Source organism: Cetorhinus maximus, chromosome 13 (genome assembly GCF_964194155.1).
Source record: "Cetorhinus maximus chromosome 13, sCetMax3.hap1.1, whole genome shotgun sequence".
Taxonomy (NCBI): domain Eukaryota; kingdom Metazoa; phylum Chordata; class Chondrichthyes; order Lamniformes; family Cetorhinidae; genus Cetorhinus; species Cetorhinus maximus.
Genome location: NC_135891.1, coordinates 66313634 through 66332558, shown reverse-complemented (window position 1 = coordinate 66332558; position 18925 = coordinate 66313634). Strand labels below are relative to the sequence as shown.

Genomic DNA, 18925 nt, shown 5'->3' with positions numbered 1-18925 from the left:
ATACAGGGGTCTAGTGATTAATGGTATTGGACCAGAAACTCAAGCGTTGTGAGATCAAATCCTGCCATGGATAATTGTCAAATGGAATTTGTCAAATGGTACCAGAAATCTATTGTGTTGTAAAATATCTCTTCCCTGAAGGAAACCTGCTGATCTTACCTGGTGTGGTTTATGTGTGACTCCAGTCCCACATTACGAGGTGAATTCTTGATGGCCTGTAGGCAACTGTGGATGGGAAACAAATGCTGCCTTCCCAGTACAGCCTATATCCCAAGAACAAATATAAAAACAAATTCTTCATTTCATCCCCTGCCCCCTAATTATCCATATAGTGAACTGGACATGGCCCCTCTGAATATTTCCCCAACCTTCTTCCCTAATTTAGTGACTATTATCCACCGGCTGTTGTCCTGGATAACTCAACCCACACAACTCTCAATTCAGCCATCTAGTCTGTGTGGCTTAATGTTCTATTGGGTGAGAACGTCAGAGAGAGTTATTTTTTTGTTCACTTGTGAGCAATTCCTTTAAAATCTGCTGTGTTTTCCGTCATTTGCTGCTGCTGCAGTGCTGCACGTAATAAACGTGGATGATATTCCCCTGAGTTTAGAAGGTTGAGGGATGATCTAGTCAAGGTGTTTAAAAGGATTTGATAGGATAAGCACAAAGAAACTACTGTAGTTGGAGAATCAATATAAGAGCTCAATCTTAACATTCGGCCTGTTAGGAGTGGAACCAGGAAGCACTTATTCACCCAAAGGGCAGTGGAAATCTGGAACTTTCTCCATCAAAAGGCTTTGGATGTTCAGACATCTTAAATTTTCAAATCTGAGAGAAATATTTTAGTTAGCTAAGGGTATCAGGATGTGAGGTAAAGATGGGTATATACCAGTAGCTCATTGAATGGGGGAGTAATCTACCTCAGTGCCTATGTTCCATATTAATGTTAATGTTGGTGTTTTTTTAGGGGATGGCAGTCGGAAATGGATTATCCAGCTGGGAATACAACGATAACTCTTTGGTTTACTTTTCTTATTACCATGGACTGTTGAGATCAACGTAAGTAGCAACAACTCATTGGCCTGGATTTTAGCCCTGAGACGCGTTCCATGTTTTGGTGGGGGGTGGGGTGGGGGGGCGTGTGTTGTGAGGTCAGGATACCCAGGGAGAGCAGCTTTCTCAAATGTCCTGCAGTTCTTTGTTGTAAGATTGTAAGTTGCCTCATGAAGAGGTCTAGAGGCTTGTATGGTTGAACAATAACTGTTTATTAATAACACATAAATATATATACAGGATGCTGATTTGACTAGGTGCTATCTTCATGCCAACTTCTACCAAACTCACCACTACACCCCACTACTCCCATGTGACTCTCTACATCATAACATGGGTGGTACTATTTTCCCAGTCCCACATGAACCCTTACAGCCCCAAATACCCTAACACTACAATTTTAAATGCAGGGCTCCTTTAAATGTTGTTTTCTGTCTGGTTCGCACTCACAGGCAGCCTGACTGACAGGCTGCAGGGTTCTCAAGCTGGAAGCCTACTTCAGGAGGCTGAAGTAGTCAAGCAGGTAGGTTTATTGAGGGTAAAAACAGAAAATGCTGGAAATGCTCAGGAGCTCTGGCATCATCAATGGAGAGAAAAACAGAGTTAACGTTTCAGGTCGCTGACCTTTCGTCAGAGCTGGAAAAACTGGGACTTGTGCAGCGCTCTGTTCTCTCAGGTCCAGCCATAACATTGTCATTGCTGTTGTTGTTTAGCCAATCAACCTCTACCTTAGGGGCTGAAGGTCAACTCTCTGACACTTCCTTCTACCTCCCACCACCAAACATTAAGCCATTGTTTCTCAGGCTGTTACTGACCTTGAACGATCTTCTAACCTCAAATCCCGCTTCTACCTCCATCCCATGTTCCATGAGCAGGACTCTGCTGGTAGGCCTATCATTTCAGCCCCTTCCTGCTTCACTGATCTGATTTCCTCCTATCTCGATTATTTTTCCTCTCCTTGTCCAGCCTCTTCACACCTACATCCATGACTTTCCCAGTGTCCTTCATCACTTCAGTTTTCTGACCTTAACACTCATCTCTTCATGGACATTCAACTGTCTACACCTCCATCCCCTACCTAAAGAGTCTGAGGGCTCTCTCCTGCTTCCTCGAAAGGAGGCCCAACCAGCTCCCATCCTCCACCACCCTCCTCCACCTGGCTCAACCAATTCTCTCATAGAGCAATTTCTCCTTCAACTCCACTCATGTCCTCCAAACAAAAGGTGTTGCTATGGGTACCTGCCTGGGTCCTAGCTATGTTTGCCTTTTTTGTGAAATATGTGGAACATTTCTTGTTCCAGTCTTACTCAGGATCCCACACTCACCTCATTTTCCTGTACATTGATGACAATACCGATGCCGCCTCCTGCGCTCGTCCTGAACTGGAAAATTTCAACAACTTTGCCTCCAACTTCCACTCTTCCCTTGACTTCACCTGGACCACATCTGATTCCTCCCTTCCCTTCCCAGGCTTCTCTATTTCTGTGGATAGGCTATTCCGCCAATTTTCACTATAAGCCCAATCAGTCATATCTCCTCACACCCTATTTCCTGTGAGGACAGCCTTCCATTCTCTCAATTTCTTTGTCTCTTCACATCTGTTCAGACAGTGCAATCTTCCACTTTACTTTTGGATGGAAGCTATCCTGCCATTCGCACCTGTTCTGGACACATCTTTTGTTTCTTAACTTGTCCCATTGCTGCTCCCTTTAATCTTGCACCATAAAACTTTTTTCTGCCCTATCACAGACCTGTCCTTCGATTCATCTTCTCATCCTCCCTTTCTCTTGTTCAAAACCAATGTCGTTTCTAACTTCTCCCAGTGCTGATGGAAGGTCACAGACCTGAAACATTAACTCTGTTCCTCTCTCCACAGATCTGCTAAGTATTTCTGGCATTTTCTGTTTTTATTATTCTCAGCCGAGTCTGGGACTAAATATTTAAGTTTGGTCTACAATTATTTTTTTAGACTGTGGACTGATCTCCAGAAGTTCTGCTGTTCTGAAGGAAAATGCAACTTCCACAACAATAAAGATAAGAACTGTCAGGCCAGGGTGAGTATTGCTTTGTATGTTCACTCCAATCACAACTGTTATTTGTGGGTCATTTCAACACCTGCCTTTCTCTCTCCCCCCCCTGTATCTCATAGAATCATAGGAACACAAGAAATAGGAGCAGGAGGAGGCCTCACAACCCTCGAGCTTGCTCTGCCATTCAATAAGATCATGGCTGATCTTTTGTATCAACTTCACTTTGCCGCCATTTTCCTATATCCCTCGATTCCTGTAGCACCCAAAAGTCAGCTGATCGCTGTCTTGTATGTGCTCAACAACTGAGCATCCACAGCCCTTCTGGAGTAGAGAATTCCAAAGGTTCACAGCTCTCTGAAGAAGTTTCTCATCTCAGCCTTAAATGGACAACCCTTTACCTGACTAAGACCCCTAGCTCTAGACACATCAGCCGTAGGAACATAGGACTTAGGAGCAAGAGTAGGTCCTTTGAGCCTGCTCCAACATTCGATAAGGTGGGGAAGGTGTTAGAGTCGATCACTAAAGAAGTTATAGCTGGGCACTTCGAAAAGCTCAAGGTAATCGGGAAGAGTCAGGATGATTTTATGAAAAGGAAATCATGTTTAACCAATTTATTAGAGTTCTTTGAAGGAGTAACATGTGCAGTAGATAGAGGGGAAGCCTGTAGATGTACTGTCTTTGGATTCCCAGAAAGAATTTCATAAGGTGCCACATCAAAGGTTATTGTGGAAAAAAAAGCTCATAGTGTAGGGGGTAACATAGTATCCTAGATAGAAGATTGGCTGGCTGGCAGAAAACAGAGTATGCATAAATGGGCCTTTTACTGATTGGCAGGATGTGATGAGTGGAGTCCCCAAGGGTCTGTGCTGGGCCTCAACCTTTTATAATTTATATCAGTGACTTAGATGAGTGGAGCAAAGGCATGGTAACTAAATTTGCAGATAGGTAGGAAAATATATTGTGAAGAGGAGATAAGAAGTTTATGGACAGATATAGATAAGTTGAGTGAGTGGGTATAATGTGAGAAAATGTGAAGTTGTTTGCTTTGGCAGGAAGAATAAAAAAGCAGAGTATTACTTAAATGGAGAACGACTGCAGAATTCTGAGGTGCAGAGGGATCTAGGTGTTCTCGTGCATGAGTCACAAAAACTTAGTATGCAAGTAAAGCATGTAATCAAGAAGCCTAATGGAATGTTATCCTTTATTACAAGAGGAATTGAACAAAGAAGTAAGCATGTTTTGCTTCAGTTATACAGGGAATTGGTGAGGCCGCATGTCGAATATTGTGTGCAGTTTTGGTCATCTCATTTAAGGAAGGATGTAAATGTGTTGAAGGCGGTTCAGAGGAGGCTTACGAGATTGATACCTGGAATGAGCAGTTTGTCTTATGAGGAAAGGTTGGACAGGCTGGGCTTGTTTCCACGGGAGTTTAGAAGAGTGAGGGGTGACTTGATTGAAGTATATAAGATCCTGAATGGTTTTGACAAGGTGGACGTCGAAGGAGCCGAATGGCCTACTTCCCCTATTTCGTATGTTTGTAAGATCATGGGCTGATCTGATTGTGGTTTCAGCTCCACTTGCTGCCTGTGCTCCCAATAACCCTTGACTCCCTTGTCTATCAAAAATCTATCTAGCTCAGACTTGAATAAATTTAGTGACTCTCCTCCTCCTCTGCCCTCTGGGCAGAGAATTCCACAGACTAATGACTCTGAGAGAAAAAAATGTCTCTTCATCTCTGTGTTAAAAGGGAGACCTCCTATTTTTAACTTGACCCCCTAGTTCTAGTCTCCTCCACAAGAAGGAGGATGCTCCGGATATCCACCCTGTCAAGTCTCCTCAGGACCTTGTATGTTTCAATAAGATCACCCCTCATTCTTCTAAATTCCAATGGGCACAGACCCAACATGTTCAATCTTTCTTCATATGATATACCCTTCATCCCAGGAGTGAGTTGAATGGACCTTCTCTGAACTGCTTCTAATGCATTTATATCCTTTTTCAAGTAAGGAGACCAAAACCGTACACAGTACTCCAAATGTGGTCTCACCAAGGACCGTACAAGTGCTGTAAAACTTCCTACATTCATATTCCATTCCGCTTGCAATAAACACCAACGTTCCATTTGCCTTCCTAATCACTTGCTGTACCTGCATACTAACTTTTTGTGATTCATATATCAGGACACCCAGATCCCCCTGTACCACTGAGTTCTGCAATTTCTCTCCATTTAAATAGTACACTGCTTACTGTTCACATTTTTCCACATTATACTCCATCTGTCAAATGTTTGCCCATTCACTTAACCTATCTGTATTTCTTTGTAGATTCTTTACCTCCTGTCGACAACTTGCTTTCCTACCTATCTTGGTGTCATCAGCAAATTTAGCCAGCATACATTCACTCCCTTCGTCCAAGTTATTGATAGATTGTAAATAGCTGAGGCCCCAGCACTGATCCCTGTGGCACTCCACTAGTTACAACTTGCTAACCCAAAAATGACCCATTTATCCCTACTCTTGGCTTACTGTTAGCTAGACAATTCTCTATCCATGCTAATATGTTACCCCTCCCTCATGAGCACTTATTTTGAGTAGCAACTTTTTATGTGGCACTTTATCAAATGCCTTTTGGAAATTGAAGTACACCACATCGCCAGGTTCCCCTTTATCCAGGTTGCTTATTGCTTCCTCAACAAACTCTAATAATTTATTTAAACACAATTTCCCTTTCACAAAGCCACACCTGATTACATTAAGATTTTCTAAGTGTCCTTCTATAACCTTGGTAATAATGGATTCTAGTAATTTCCCTATGACAGATATTAGGATAACTGGCCTATAGTTTCCTGCTTTCTGCCTCCCTCCAGGGAAAAGAGCCTCTCAGCAGCTACTCTGTCAGAATTTTATACATTTTAATGAGATCAGCTCTCATTATTTTTAAATTCAGAGAATATAGGCCTGGATCTGGATCTCCCCTCATAGCAATCGCCGCATTCCAGGAATCAATTTAATGAGTTTTTTATTCTTCCAACCAAAGTGGATGATTTCACATTTTGGTACATTACACTCCATCTGCCACCTTCTTGCCCAATCACTTAACCAGTTTATATCTCTTTGCAGCCTCTTTGTGTCTTTCTCACTGCTCACTTTCCCACTTTAGCTTTGTATCATCAGCAAAGTTGGATAATAGTACACTTGACCCTCTCATCCAAATCATTAATATAGATTGTAAATAGCTGGGGCCCCAGCACTGATACCTGTGGCACACAACTATTTACAACTGCACACCTGGGGAAAAAAACATGTTTTTCTACTCTGTACTCTGTCCATTACCCAATCCTCAATCTATGCTAATATATTATCCCCAATCCCATGAGTTCTAATTTTGTTCAATAACGTATTAAAATTCAAATTCACCACATTCACTGGTTCCCCTTCATCTATTCTGATAATTACAGCCTCAAAAAAGCTCTTAGATTTGTCAAACACTATTTCCTTTTCATAAACTGTGTTGGCTCTGCTTAATCATATTATAATTTTCTAAGTGCCCTGTTATCACATCCCCAATAATAGATTCTAGCATTTTCCTAACTACTGATGTCAGGCTAACTGGCCAGTAGTTTCCTGTTTTCTCTATCCCTCCTTCCTTGAGAGCGGTGTTACATTTGCTACCTTCCAATCCATGGGGATCATTACAGAATCTAGGGAATCCTGTAAGATCAAAACTAATTCATCCTCTACCTCTACATCCACCTCTCTTAAAACCCTTGGATGTTGGCCAGCAGGCCCAGGAGATTTGTCGGCTTTTAGTCCAACTAGTTTCTTTGGTACTATTTCCTTACTAATATTAATTGCTTTATGTTCCTTATTTTCGTTAGATCCTTGGCTCCCTACAATTTCTAGGTGTTTTTTTGTCATCTCCTGTGAAGACAGATACAAAAAATCGTTGTTTAACATGCCTCCTTATTTTCCCTTGGAATTTTTTCTCTGTCTGCTTCTAAAGGATCAATATTTATTTTTGCTAATCTGTCCTGTTTATATATACTTGCTGAGGTCCTTGCAATAAACAGAAGAACATCTTGTTAGTTTTCTCTTGTGTTCTCTTCTCTCTCTGTTTATCAATATTTTGGTCACCCTTTGCTGGTTTTTAAACCCCCAATCCTCAGCCCCGCCATATTTTGTTGACAATATTATTGTTGGCCTCTTCTAATCTAAAATTACTCTTGCGTTCTCTGGTTAGCTACAGCACAGAAGGAGGCCATTTGGTCTAATGTGACTGTACTGGCCCTTTTGAAGAGCTATCCAATTAGTCCCACTCTCCTACTCTTTCCTGATAGCCCTGTAAATTTTCTTCAATATATATCCAATTCCCTTCTGAAAGTTACTATTGGATCCTGTGGTCTGTGCATTCTAGGTCATAACTGCTCGCTGCATGAAAAATTAGAACTTCTCATCTTCGTTCTGGTTTTTTGCCAATTACTGTATCTGAAATTTGTGTTCCCTAGTTCCTGTCAGTGAAAACAGTTTCTCCTTATTTACTCTTTCAAAGCTCCATGTATGTATTGCCTGTCCTCACAATCGTTTATTTTCTGTGGCTCTCTGTCTGTTCAATTTTTAATTGTTGTGAATGGACCTGCCACCTGAGCATGAAACATGGATGAATGGCCAAGGCTGATATCGTAGGACAGGATTGGAATGAGTAAGAGAGGCAGGTTAATGACTAAATGTGAAGGCAGGCTAAGAGGTAGTGATTAGGTATAGGTGGACTGAGAAGTAGTGGTTAGGTTATGGCAGTTCGAGGGGTCGTGGTTGGGGTAAGGTGAGCCGAGGGTAGGTTAAGACAGTCCGAGGGGTCGTGGTTAAGTTAAGGCAGATCCAGGAGTAGTCTTTGAATACAACATTCATCTGTGGTCACAAAAACTCAAAAGGAAACATCCAAGCTCCTGGAGTCTGTGCAGAGAAAGACCACAAGGATGATCCATGGTGTCAGAGGACTTCAGTTATGCAGCAAGGCTCGATAAAACTTTGACTCTTTACCCCTGAAAGGGATAAATGAGAGGAGACCTGAAAAGTGTCTTGTTCTAATGTTAACCATGAATGTGGGACAAGGGGACTCAGTGAAACTGCTAAAGGGCAAGTTCAGGAACAATGTTGGGAAATGCTACATCATAGAGTAATCAATACTAGAATAGAGCTTTGTTCTACAGTGACCTGGGGCAGTTGGAAACTAAGTTGAGGTTCCTAAGGATGGATGAGCTAGATGGACCAAATATCCTCTCTGATCTGTACTTTGAATTATTGTCCAAGAAGCTAGATACATCACTTGATGGATCTGTATTCCATCCCAAGCAATGTAGACAGGATAAGAACCATTACAGCCCTGCCTTATTCTGCATTTGGAATCATGGAATTTTACAGCACAGAAGGAGGCCTTTCAGCCCATCGTACTGTGCCAGCTGTTTGAAGAGCTATCCATTGAGTCCCACTCATTCTCTTTGCCCATCATCCTGCACAGTTTTCCTTTTCAAGTCATTTTTCCATTTTGAAAGTAATTGTTGAATCTGTTTCCAACAGCCTTTCAGGCAGCACATCCCAAATCTTAACAGCAGGCAGGGTAAAACGATTCTCCTCATTTTCCTTCCAGTTCTTTATGCCAATCATTTTAAATCTGTGCCCTCTGCTTATTGATCTACTATGACTGGAAACCATTTTCCCTCACTTTACTCTATCAAAATCATTGAATCCCTCAGTTAAATTTCTGCATAACCCCCCTTTCCTCTCAGGAGAATAAACACAGCTTCTGTAGTCTCTCCACATTAAATGAAATCTCCCATCCCGATAACTCTCCTCCACATCTGCTGAGTGGTGCCCAGAATTGAGCACATCACACCTGCTGAGGCATAACCAGTGTGTTGTGAAAGGTTTAGCTTTACCTCCTCATTTTTTGTGCTCTACATTGCAGTGAGGAATGCCGCTTATATTTTCCTGCAGCTAACTTTATCCCAGTCCTAATGGGATGCCAGCTAGTCTCCAGCAACATTTTTAAAAATTCATTCTTGAGGGCAATTAGGGATGGGCAATAAATGCTGGCCCGGCCAGCGAAGCCCACATCCCGTGACTGAATTTAAAAAACAGTTGCTGGAGACCAGCTGGCATCTCAAGAAGAGGTAAACCAGAGAGGAAGTTCTCTCAGTGAGTCAGAATGTAATAAATTTACTGGCAAGGGGGTAGCTTATTTGTTTTGTTCACATGGATTACAATGCAGTAATTAAGTAAAGATTATTACTTTCTTTTCAGGTTACAGAGGTGTCGTACATTGTGTGGCACTCAGGCCTGAATGCATACAACCTGTACGCCGATTGTGTCGGAGGAATGCCTGGTGAGATTCGGTAAGGAATAGTCAGGACAGGACCCGAAGTTGGGGAGGCAGGCAGGGTGCTACCTGTCAGAGATTTGGTGCTTAGTAACTTTTGGGCATGGGTGGCTGCGCAGGTGGGGAGGGGCGGAGTGGTGACATTAGTGGAAAATGAGATCAAGGTGGATTTGAGATCAAAGGGATTATGTCCCGGGCCTCCATCAGTCTCCAACCCCACACCTTGTGGGAAGCATTGGAAGGTCAACAAACAGGAATGAGATTCTAATTGCTGAAAGTAGATGGTCCGGCATTCAAATAAGTGAGCCAGGGATGAGAGGGGGAAGTGTGGAGTCAGAGGAGAAGGGAAACATTGGGGTAGAGGAGGCCCATGGTTTCTTTGTGGGGTGCAAAGGAGCATCCTATTTCTCTCCACCTACATGAAAACAAAAATAAGGCAACAAGCCTCGCCTTTGGAGGCCCCTGGCTTCTGCTCCCAACTGGTTTGGCCTGCTGGGATATCCATATGGGCTTCCACCCCCACTCCCCACCCCAGGTCTGTGGTCAAAATTGCCATTGGCCCTGATTGGAACCTGATCAGCATATCTAAAGCAGGACCCCACTGCCTTTGTGAGTGAGCTGTTATGGCTGCAAAAATGAAAGCAGGTTAATATGGGATCCCACAGGAAAGCAATGAGATTGGAGGAGGGGTGGGCGCAAGGAGAATTTTAATTGCCTGTGCACCTGATTTCTGCCAGGTGAGGAGAGTTGTAATACTCCCATTTACATTTTTGTATAAATGAGTTGATCTTGCCTGGCATTATTACTGGGCAGTCTAGAATCTGGAGCATGGTTTTTGTTGATCAGCTGTTAAGCTGGGCTCTGTTCTAAATAAGAAACTCCAGCTATCTGTATTTGGTTGTTAAGCACAGGGTCAAGCAGAGATCAATTGTAAAGAGTGTAAATATCAGGCACCAGGAATTAGCTAAATCTAAAATGTTTCTCAAGTAACTCTTGCTCAGATTTGGAGGTACATTATTTTATAACCACAGGGCATTTATGACATGTAGCAGTGTAACATCATAAAATATAGTTTCTTCTCTGTTCAGGGGAAAAACCCAAATTATATCTCTCTTCCCTTTTCTTTCAAATTCTTTTTTTCATGTTTCTTGTCTTTGTCTTCTCACTTTCTTCTGTACTCCTTTTCTTTCCTTTTTTATTATCTGAAATGACACTTTGTTTGCTGCTAGCTCAGTTCATGTTACTGGGGCACTTCCTGCCAGTTATACCAAAACATAGAAAATAGAAGCAGGAGTAGGTCATATGGCCCTCCAAGCCTGCTCCACCATTCAATATGTTCATAGCTGATCCTCTATCTCAACGCCATAGGCCCGTGCTCTCCCCAGACCCCTTGACGCCTTTAGAGTTCAGAAATTTATCTATTTCCTTCTTAAATATATTCAGTGCCTTGGCCTCCACAGCCTTCTGTGGTAGAGAATTCCATTGGTTCACCACCCTCTGAGTGAAGAAGTTTCTCCTCATCTCAGTCCTAAATGGTCCACCCATCCCAAGACTGTTGACCCCTAGTTCTAGACTCCCCCTAGCCAGAGGAAATATCATCTCTGCATCCAGTCTGTCCATCCTTGTCAGAATTTTATGTTTCAATGAGATCTCCTCTCATTCTTCTAAACTGCAGTGAATACAGGCCTAGTCGGTCCAATCTCTCCTCATACGACAATCCTGCCATCGCAGGAATCAGTCTGCTGAACCTTCGCTGCACTCCCTCTATGGCAAGTATATCCTTTCTTAGGTAAGGAGACCAAAACTGCACACATTACTCTAGGGGCAGCATTTTCCCCCCCCCCATTGGGGGTGTTGTGCGGGAGCAAGCGTGGGTGGGCGGGTTCCCAATCGGGGGCGCGCTGCCATTTTACGTGGGTGACGTCCGCTTGGAAGCGCTATGCGTTCCCTGTGTGGGCCGGGGGGGGGGGATTCCCTGAACAGAGAGTGTGCTCTTTTGCACATGCGCACGAAAGAGTGCACAGATCTCCCTGAGGCAAAGTTCCACCCCAGGGAGATCGGTTGAAGATTTTTAAATTTTTTAAAGGGTAGAAAAAAATTTCCTGACATGTCCCCTCATGTGACACTCACATGAGCTAGGACATGTCCATTACTTTTATTTAAACATGTTCCAAAAATGTTAAATCCCTCATGAAACCTCATTCCGTCCGTGGATGAGGTTTCATGCCTTTTCGGAAGGCCGCCTGGGCTCTTCGCCTGCCGCAAACCTTAAGGTTGGATGGGCAGGTCCATTAACCATTTCAATTACTTTTTTAATGGCCTTAATAGGCTGTTGACAGGTTGGCTGGCGCGCAGCCGAGTCGGCTACGCACCCACCGAACTGAAAATCTAAATGATGCGGGGTGACGTCGGGACGCACGCCCGATGTTGCCCCGCGTCATTTTACGCATCGGCGAGCGGGCCCTGCCCCCTGCTCACCGACCAGAAAAGGCTGCCCCAGGTGTGATCTCACCAAGGCCCTGTACAGCTGCACTAAGACATCCTTGCTCCTGTACCCCAGTCCTCTCTCAATGAAGGCCAAGATACCATTTGCCTTCTTAACTGCTTGCTGCACCTGCATGCTTGCTTTCAGTGATCGGTGTACGAGGACACCCAGGTCCCTTTGTACATCAACATTTCCCAATCTATCACCATTTAAATAATACTCTGCCATTCTGTTTTTCCTACCAAAGTGGATAACTTCACACTTATCCACGTTATACTGCATCTGCCATGTATTTGCCCACTCACTCAACCTGTCCAAATCACCTTGAAGCCTCTTAACACCCTCCTCACCGTTCACATTCCCACCAAGTTTCATGTAATCAGCAAACTTGAAAATATTACATTTGGTTCCCTCATCCAAATCATTGATATATATTGTAAATAGCTGGGGCCCAAGCACTGATCCCTGCAGTACACCACTAGTCACCGCCTGCCATTCCATAAAAAACCCATTTATTCCTACTCTCTGTTTCCTGTCAGCTAACCAATTCTCAATCCATGCCAAAATATTAGCCCCAATCCCATGTGCTTTAATTTTACACACTAACCTCTTATGTGCGACTTTATCAAAAGCTTTCTGAAAATCCAAATACATATCATCCATTGGTTCTCCCTTATCTATTCTGCTAGTTACGTCCTCAAAAAAACTCCAGTAGTTTTGTCAAACATGATTTCCCTTTTATAAATCCATGTTGACTTTGTCTAATCCCATTGATATTTAGTGTCCTGTTATCACCTCCTTTATAATAGACTCTAGCATTTTCTAGCATAACTACTGATGTTAGGCTAACCTGTCTGTAATTAGCTGTTTTCTCCCTCCCTCCTTTTTAAATAGTGGACTTACATTTGCCACCCTCCAATCTGCCTGGACTGTTCCAGACACACCTCGCCCTTTACATGGAGGAACATAGGAAGAGGAGTAGGCCGTTCACGCCTTCGAGCTTGTTCTGCCATTCAGGCCATGGCTAATCTACAGCTCAATCCATTTGCCTTCCTTTATTTCATATCTATTGATGTCCTTGCCTTGAATAGAACATGAATGCTGGCATGGACTGGTTGGGCTGAGTGGCCTACCCTTGTGCTGCATATTCCATGTAAACCTATAGAATAAAACTCTATCAATTTCAGTTTTGAAAAGTTTCAGTTGATCCCCAGCATCCACAGACTCTAAACAGGCCTGAAGGGCATTGAGATCTGGCCTCATCATCCACTGTACACCATGAGCAGGTATGTGAGGGGGAACAGAGAGGATCACTGAAGGTGTCAGCTGTGCCTCAGTGGTAGCACTGCTGCCCTTCAGAAGGTCATGGGTTTAAGTCCCAGTCCAGAGACTTGATAATCTAGGCTGACACTCGAGTGCAGTACTGAGGATGTGATCCCATTGCACTACTTCAAGGAAAAGCAAAGGAGTTCTGTCCGATATCCTGGCTAGTATTATTCCTTCACTAATATCACTGATTATCGGGTTGTTTTTTGCTATGTGTAGATTGGCTGCTGTGTTTCCGAAATTACTATAGTGATTGTATTTCAAAAGTTCTTCATTGGCTGTGAGGCCATGAAAGGGGCTATATAAATGTAAATTTGCTCTTTATCTCATACTATTAGCATTCACCTCTGTAACATGGCATTGAGAGCCTGCTCCCCAGAATATACTCCTTCATAAATAAAACTATGTTATGTGTATGCCTGCTAACTCCTCTGACCAATGGCCACACACTCAGATGTTCATACCCCCAGCTCCGACCTCCCCTCACAATAGACCAATGAAGAGCAACAGATAATAAAAACAAAACAAAATGCTGGAAATACTCAGCAGGTCAGGCAGCATTGGTGGAGAGAAACAGAGTTCATGTTCCAGGTTGACGACCCTTCATCAGGCCTGCAGAAAAATAGGAAGGTATGAATTTTTAAGCCAGGAGAAGTGGGAGAGGAGGACAGGAAGAACAAAAGGGAAGGCCTGTGATAGGGTGATGGGCAAGGGAGTATAAATAACAAAAGATTTGATGATACAAAAGCCAAAGAGAGTGGTAATGGGTATAGTAAAGAAACAAGGGTTGTGTCCAAATGAGGCGTGAATAGCTACATAGCAACCATCTGAATGCAACATGAAGGGGTAAAGAAAGAAACCAGCCAGCAAAAATTAAACTCAAATAAACACATGGAACAAGATGGAGGCCGAGGTCATGTTCTAAAGTCTGTTATGACGTGGTAGATGATGTGTGCGAGGCGAACCAAATCCACGAGGGAAACTTTGTCGTGCTATCACAACAGTTTTGCAATTTGTATTTATTACGAGATATGTGCATTGAATTCAAAGTAATAAGTCCACCAACACATTTAGAGATTTTAAAAATTAAAGTAAAATATTTATTAACAAAATATAAAAGATTTCAAGCACATACATAAGACTACAATTATTACTAATAACTCCTAAAATTCCTAATTAACCTGATACCCTGTTACGCTCCCTTTAAGGCAACTGTCCGCAATAAATTTGAGATTTAAAAAATACTCAGCAAGTTAACATAATACCCTGTGGAGTTCCAAATGGCTTTTCCCCAACTTCAGCTTTGTAAGACAGCAGACTTATGCACAAATGCTGGAGGCTTCATTAAGGCTATTCCACATACTCCTGTTAGATCTCACATGGCCTTCTGACACACAGTCATTCATTTTCCTTTATATATGTTCCTCTCCTTTTTAATATGTAAATTCTATTGTTTCATATGTCTTTGAAACTGTGAGCGGGATTTTCCACACCTGCCCGCCGCCATGATCTTCCAGTCCCACCGCAAGTCAATGGACTTCAGGCTGGGGCACTGCCACGCCCATGGCGGGTCCTGCCTGCGACGGGGCTGGAAATTCCCAGCCTGTATCTTCCTCAATATAAAAACTTTCATGGTGCCAATATTGCCAGTAACCTTTGGGGAAAAATAACATTCCTTAGCCTTGCTTATCTGGCTAGTTGTAAACAGACTGAGATCCCTTTGAAATCCAAATATCCCTTCATTTATTTAAAAATGCAAATTCCCCTCAAACCTTACATGCTAAGCCAGCATCTGTGTTTACTCATTAGCTTGTCAAGCACCTAGCTTCTTTTGATGATTTTAAACTTGCAGCCTACTTGATTCCAAATGTAATTAAATCACACACACACAGACCCAACTATACTTACCCCTATAAACCTACTTCACAATAAACCAGAAAAATATTGTGAAAATTATTATACTTTCATGACAAGTCATTGAATTCAATATTGAGTTCAGAAGGCTGTAGAGTGTTGAATTGAAAGATGAGGTGCTCATGAACTTGCGTTGAGCTTCATCGGAACTGTAGCAGGCCAAGGACAGAAAAGTCAGAGCGGGAGCAAGGTGAAGGATTAAAATGACAAGCGACAGGAAGCTCAGGGTCGTGCTTATGGACTGAATGGAGGTGTTCCTCAAAGTCGTCACCCAGTCTGTGTTTGGTCTCGCCAATGTAGAGGAGACCACATTGTGAGCAGCGAATACAGTACACTAAACTGAGGGAGGTTCAAGTAAATCGCTGTTTCACTTGGAAGGGGTGTTTGCAGCCTCGCATGGTGAGAAGGGAGGAGGTGAAAAGGCAGGTGTTGCATCTCCTGCGCTTGCACGGAAAGGTGCCATAGGAAAGGGAGGGGGTGTTGGGGGTGACAGAGGAGTGGCGGGAATGGCAGCAGATAACTGTGTTGTCCCTCGAGGTCACTGTCTGTCATTGAGGTGGGAGCTACATGACAGTGGGAGAAAATACATTAAGATCCAAGTACTTAAATCAACAAGTGACCAACTGTTCTTTCATCTTTCAACAGCTTTGATGAGAACCGGAAGCAGCTGGTCATCAGTGACTTGGGAAATTTGTTCCCCAAAAACGAAATGAGCCAGTGGTGGAGGAAGGTAAACTCCTTTAATGCCTTTGTAAAGATGGTGGCCAGATTGATAATGCAACAACAATCTGCATTTATATAGCGATATCAATGTAATAGGGCATCCCAGGATGTTTCACTGGAGTGTAATTAGACGATAAAATTTGACACCGAGCCACATAAGGAGCTATTAGGACAGCGGACCAAAAGCTCCATTAGAGTAGGTTTTAAGGAACATCTTAGAGGAGGAGAGTGTGGGACATGAGCAGCTAAAAGCACAGCTTTCAATGGTGGAGCAGATGGTGTTGGGGCGGTGGTGCATAAGAGTCCCTGCTCTTTCTTCTTGTTTCCAGTGGTGAATCTAGTACCTTAATAAAATATAACCTTGTAGATAGTGATTCTGTTCAGACAATCCTCCTGTTAGTGCAGATGATCGCAGTGGAACTGCCTCATCCAGGCAAGACTGGCCTTGGATTCCATCCCTGGCTCCATTGGGTTAGCTCGTCAGGGGCACTAAGTTTGTCCTGTATTCCCCTGTAATTTTGTAGGGGATGGATCAAACAGAAACCAAAGAATTGGAATAAAATGAACAGAGGTGCAGGTGTTAATAGGAAGTCATACTTGTGGTATCTATCGCGCAAATATTGTGCACTGTGGAGCTTGAGGATTGGAGTAGCAAAAGTTTAAACAGACTTTGAAAGTTGAGACTGTGTTCTGCTGTGGATTGACTAGGCGCTGGTGGAGGGATGGGGGTCTCTGGCAGCGCTGGCCAAGGTGAGTGGAGTTGTCTGGCAGTGCTGACCAAGCGAAGCAGGTAGCATGTGAGTCAGCAGTGGGCCGTGCACCTCATTCAATCGGCAAAAACAATCTGAGGCCTTGTGTGAAGATTCTATCGGTTGAATTAAAATAAGACATTAGAGTTGAGGATGGAGATGAAATTGGAATTGGGCCGAGACACATGTCAAGTGGAAACTGATTTACCACCCATTGCATAACATCCCACTGTGTTGAAGAAGATCAGTCCACCTATCAGCGGGCTGCGTAACTGTTGAACGACCCATTCCCCCTGTTTTTGCCCCCATGTCCAATTTCACCCCATTCCAGTGTGCTTTTAAAAATAACAGTTTTACAAAACTAATTTTGAGTATTGCTGAAAAAAGAGACGCGTCGAAGCTTTTCATCTTGCACTCATCAGGACAGTTGCAAGAATACCAAAATAAGGTGGAAAACAACAATTTATACTGTATGTGAAGAGAGTGCTGATTGGGCAGCAAGTGGTGTTGCCATGGAGAAAGCACCACTGATAATAGCTGGCAGTTAACTGCCAAGCATTGTTTGAAATTTAAACCAGGCCGCTCCACCCTGATTTGTCAAGGCATTGCCCTGAGGAATGAGCAATGTGGTATATCAATTTCAGTGCCAGTGTGATGCTAGGTATGTAGGCCGTACGTCCCAAAGCCTGGCGGATCATATCAAACAGCTCCCAGCCACTGTTCGCAACGGGCAGGGTATAGACCATACCCAACCAGCCCGTGCTTGCAAAACTCAAAACATTAGATGTGATTCCGCAATTGGACAACATTTGCTAATTAATCCTCAATGTGCTAAGAATTACGCTGACAACCAATTTAAGATTGTCAGTCAGGCTCACAGTGTGTACTGGAAGCTACATATATTAATACACAGGACCCTGTCCTTTACAGACAGAACATGTACACACATTGCGTCTGTTTCAGCTAAACAAAATAAGTGACAGCCATTCGCTGGTTCATTCCTGATGATTGCAAGACGCAAAGCTTAGACATGTCTCTTTTTTTCAGCAATACTCAAGTTCTGTACTACCAAACGACTAAATCTATATTTTGAGGGAAAACGCAAGCATTCAGACCTGAGCCAGTGGAAGTAAAAGTTGCTTTTATATTGTACTGGGGATCCTTTCGGCCACCAGCTGCAGTGAACCTGGCATGTTTGGTGTTCCTACCAGCAACAGCAAACTCATGAGGAGCTAACAGTGCTGGCACAATAGAAAAGCAATTATGGAGAGAGAGAGCAACAGGTGGTTGTAAAGTCTGCCAGTTAATGGGAAAGGGTGAGGTTTATTGTGGTGGAAGAAAGTCACTGGTGGCTTTAGAATAAAGGGAAGGTCAGAGGGAAAAAGCATTTTGAAAATCAGGTGGTGGCTGAGTTTGTCTTTTCTGCTAGTATCCCACTACCTCCTGCTCAAGCTGTTCCAGAGCCCGACACTTAGCCCTGAACTGCTGCCCCTAACCCTCACTACCTGTTATCTCTCCCCTCCTGTGTAAGCCTCTCCAAAGTGTTGCTTTTGACCATGTTTGTCCCTTATCTGACCATTTCATATCCAGTGTTCCTGTGAAGCATCTTGAGATGTCCTATTTGGAAAAGGATCCTATAAATGAACTTAATTAATGGAGCAGACAAAAGGGGATGTTGAGTATAGAGAAAGTAGAAGTACTGCAGGAAAGGTGATTTCTTGGAGTTGTGAACTAGCAAGAAGTAATTGCCTAATCTAAGCGATGGGCCTTTTATTTAAGGAAAGTGGTATCTTTGTTTCCTTACTTATTTTGGTTAAAAGTCAGGACAACAGGGTGACACTGGTAATCAAACTGCAAGGCAGGATTAAAAATAAATGGGACTGTGGGCAATTTTGCCTCCTAAACGCCACCAGTGGCCCGCATGAAAAATAAAGATGATCTGACAAATTCAAGAAAGGTCACCCCCCCCATCACCCACCCCCATTCCATACATCATGGCTTCTCCAATCCAGGTTTGAAGAATTGAAAGCCCAGGTACAGCGAGTGAGAAAACAACATGCAGTTTAATTAGAGGAGCAGTAAGCAAATGTGGGAGACAGAATTTGGGAGGAGCTGCTCCTCCAATCACATGTCCTGTCTCTCAAACGCTGGCTGCTTCAGCTCCTCCAATCCCTCCCTGCTGCTCCTCGAGAGAGACAGAAGCTATGATTGGAGGAGTAGCAACGGCGGGAGGTAGGGAACCTGTCATTGGAGGAGCTGGAGCAATTATCCTA

General features: G+C 43.3%; 1 protein-coding gene across 3 annotated transcripts in view; it reads left to right on the top strand.

Annotated features, from left to right (window-relative positions):
• ctsa (cathepsin A) overlaps positions 1-18925 on the top strand; it is a 53798-nt gene that overhangs the window by 16783 nt on the left and 18090 nt on the right. For all 3 annotated transcript variants that reach the window (XM_078555477.1, XM_078555478.1, XM_078555476.1), the window contains 4 exons: positions 968-1059; positions 3023-3107; positions 9380-9471; positions 15826-15910. In XM_078555477.1, the coding sequence (XP_078411603.1) occupies positions 968-1059; positions 3023-3107; positions 9380-9471; positions 15826-15910 (354 nt within the window). The remainder of the gene's footprint in view (positions 1-967; positions 1060-3022; positions 3108-9379; positions 9472-15825; positions 15911-18925) is intronic.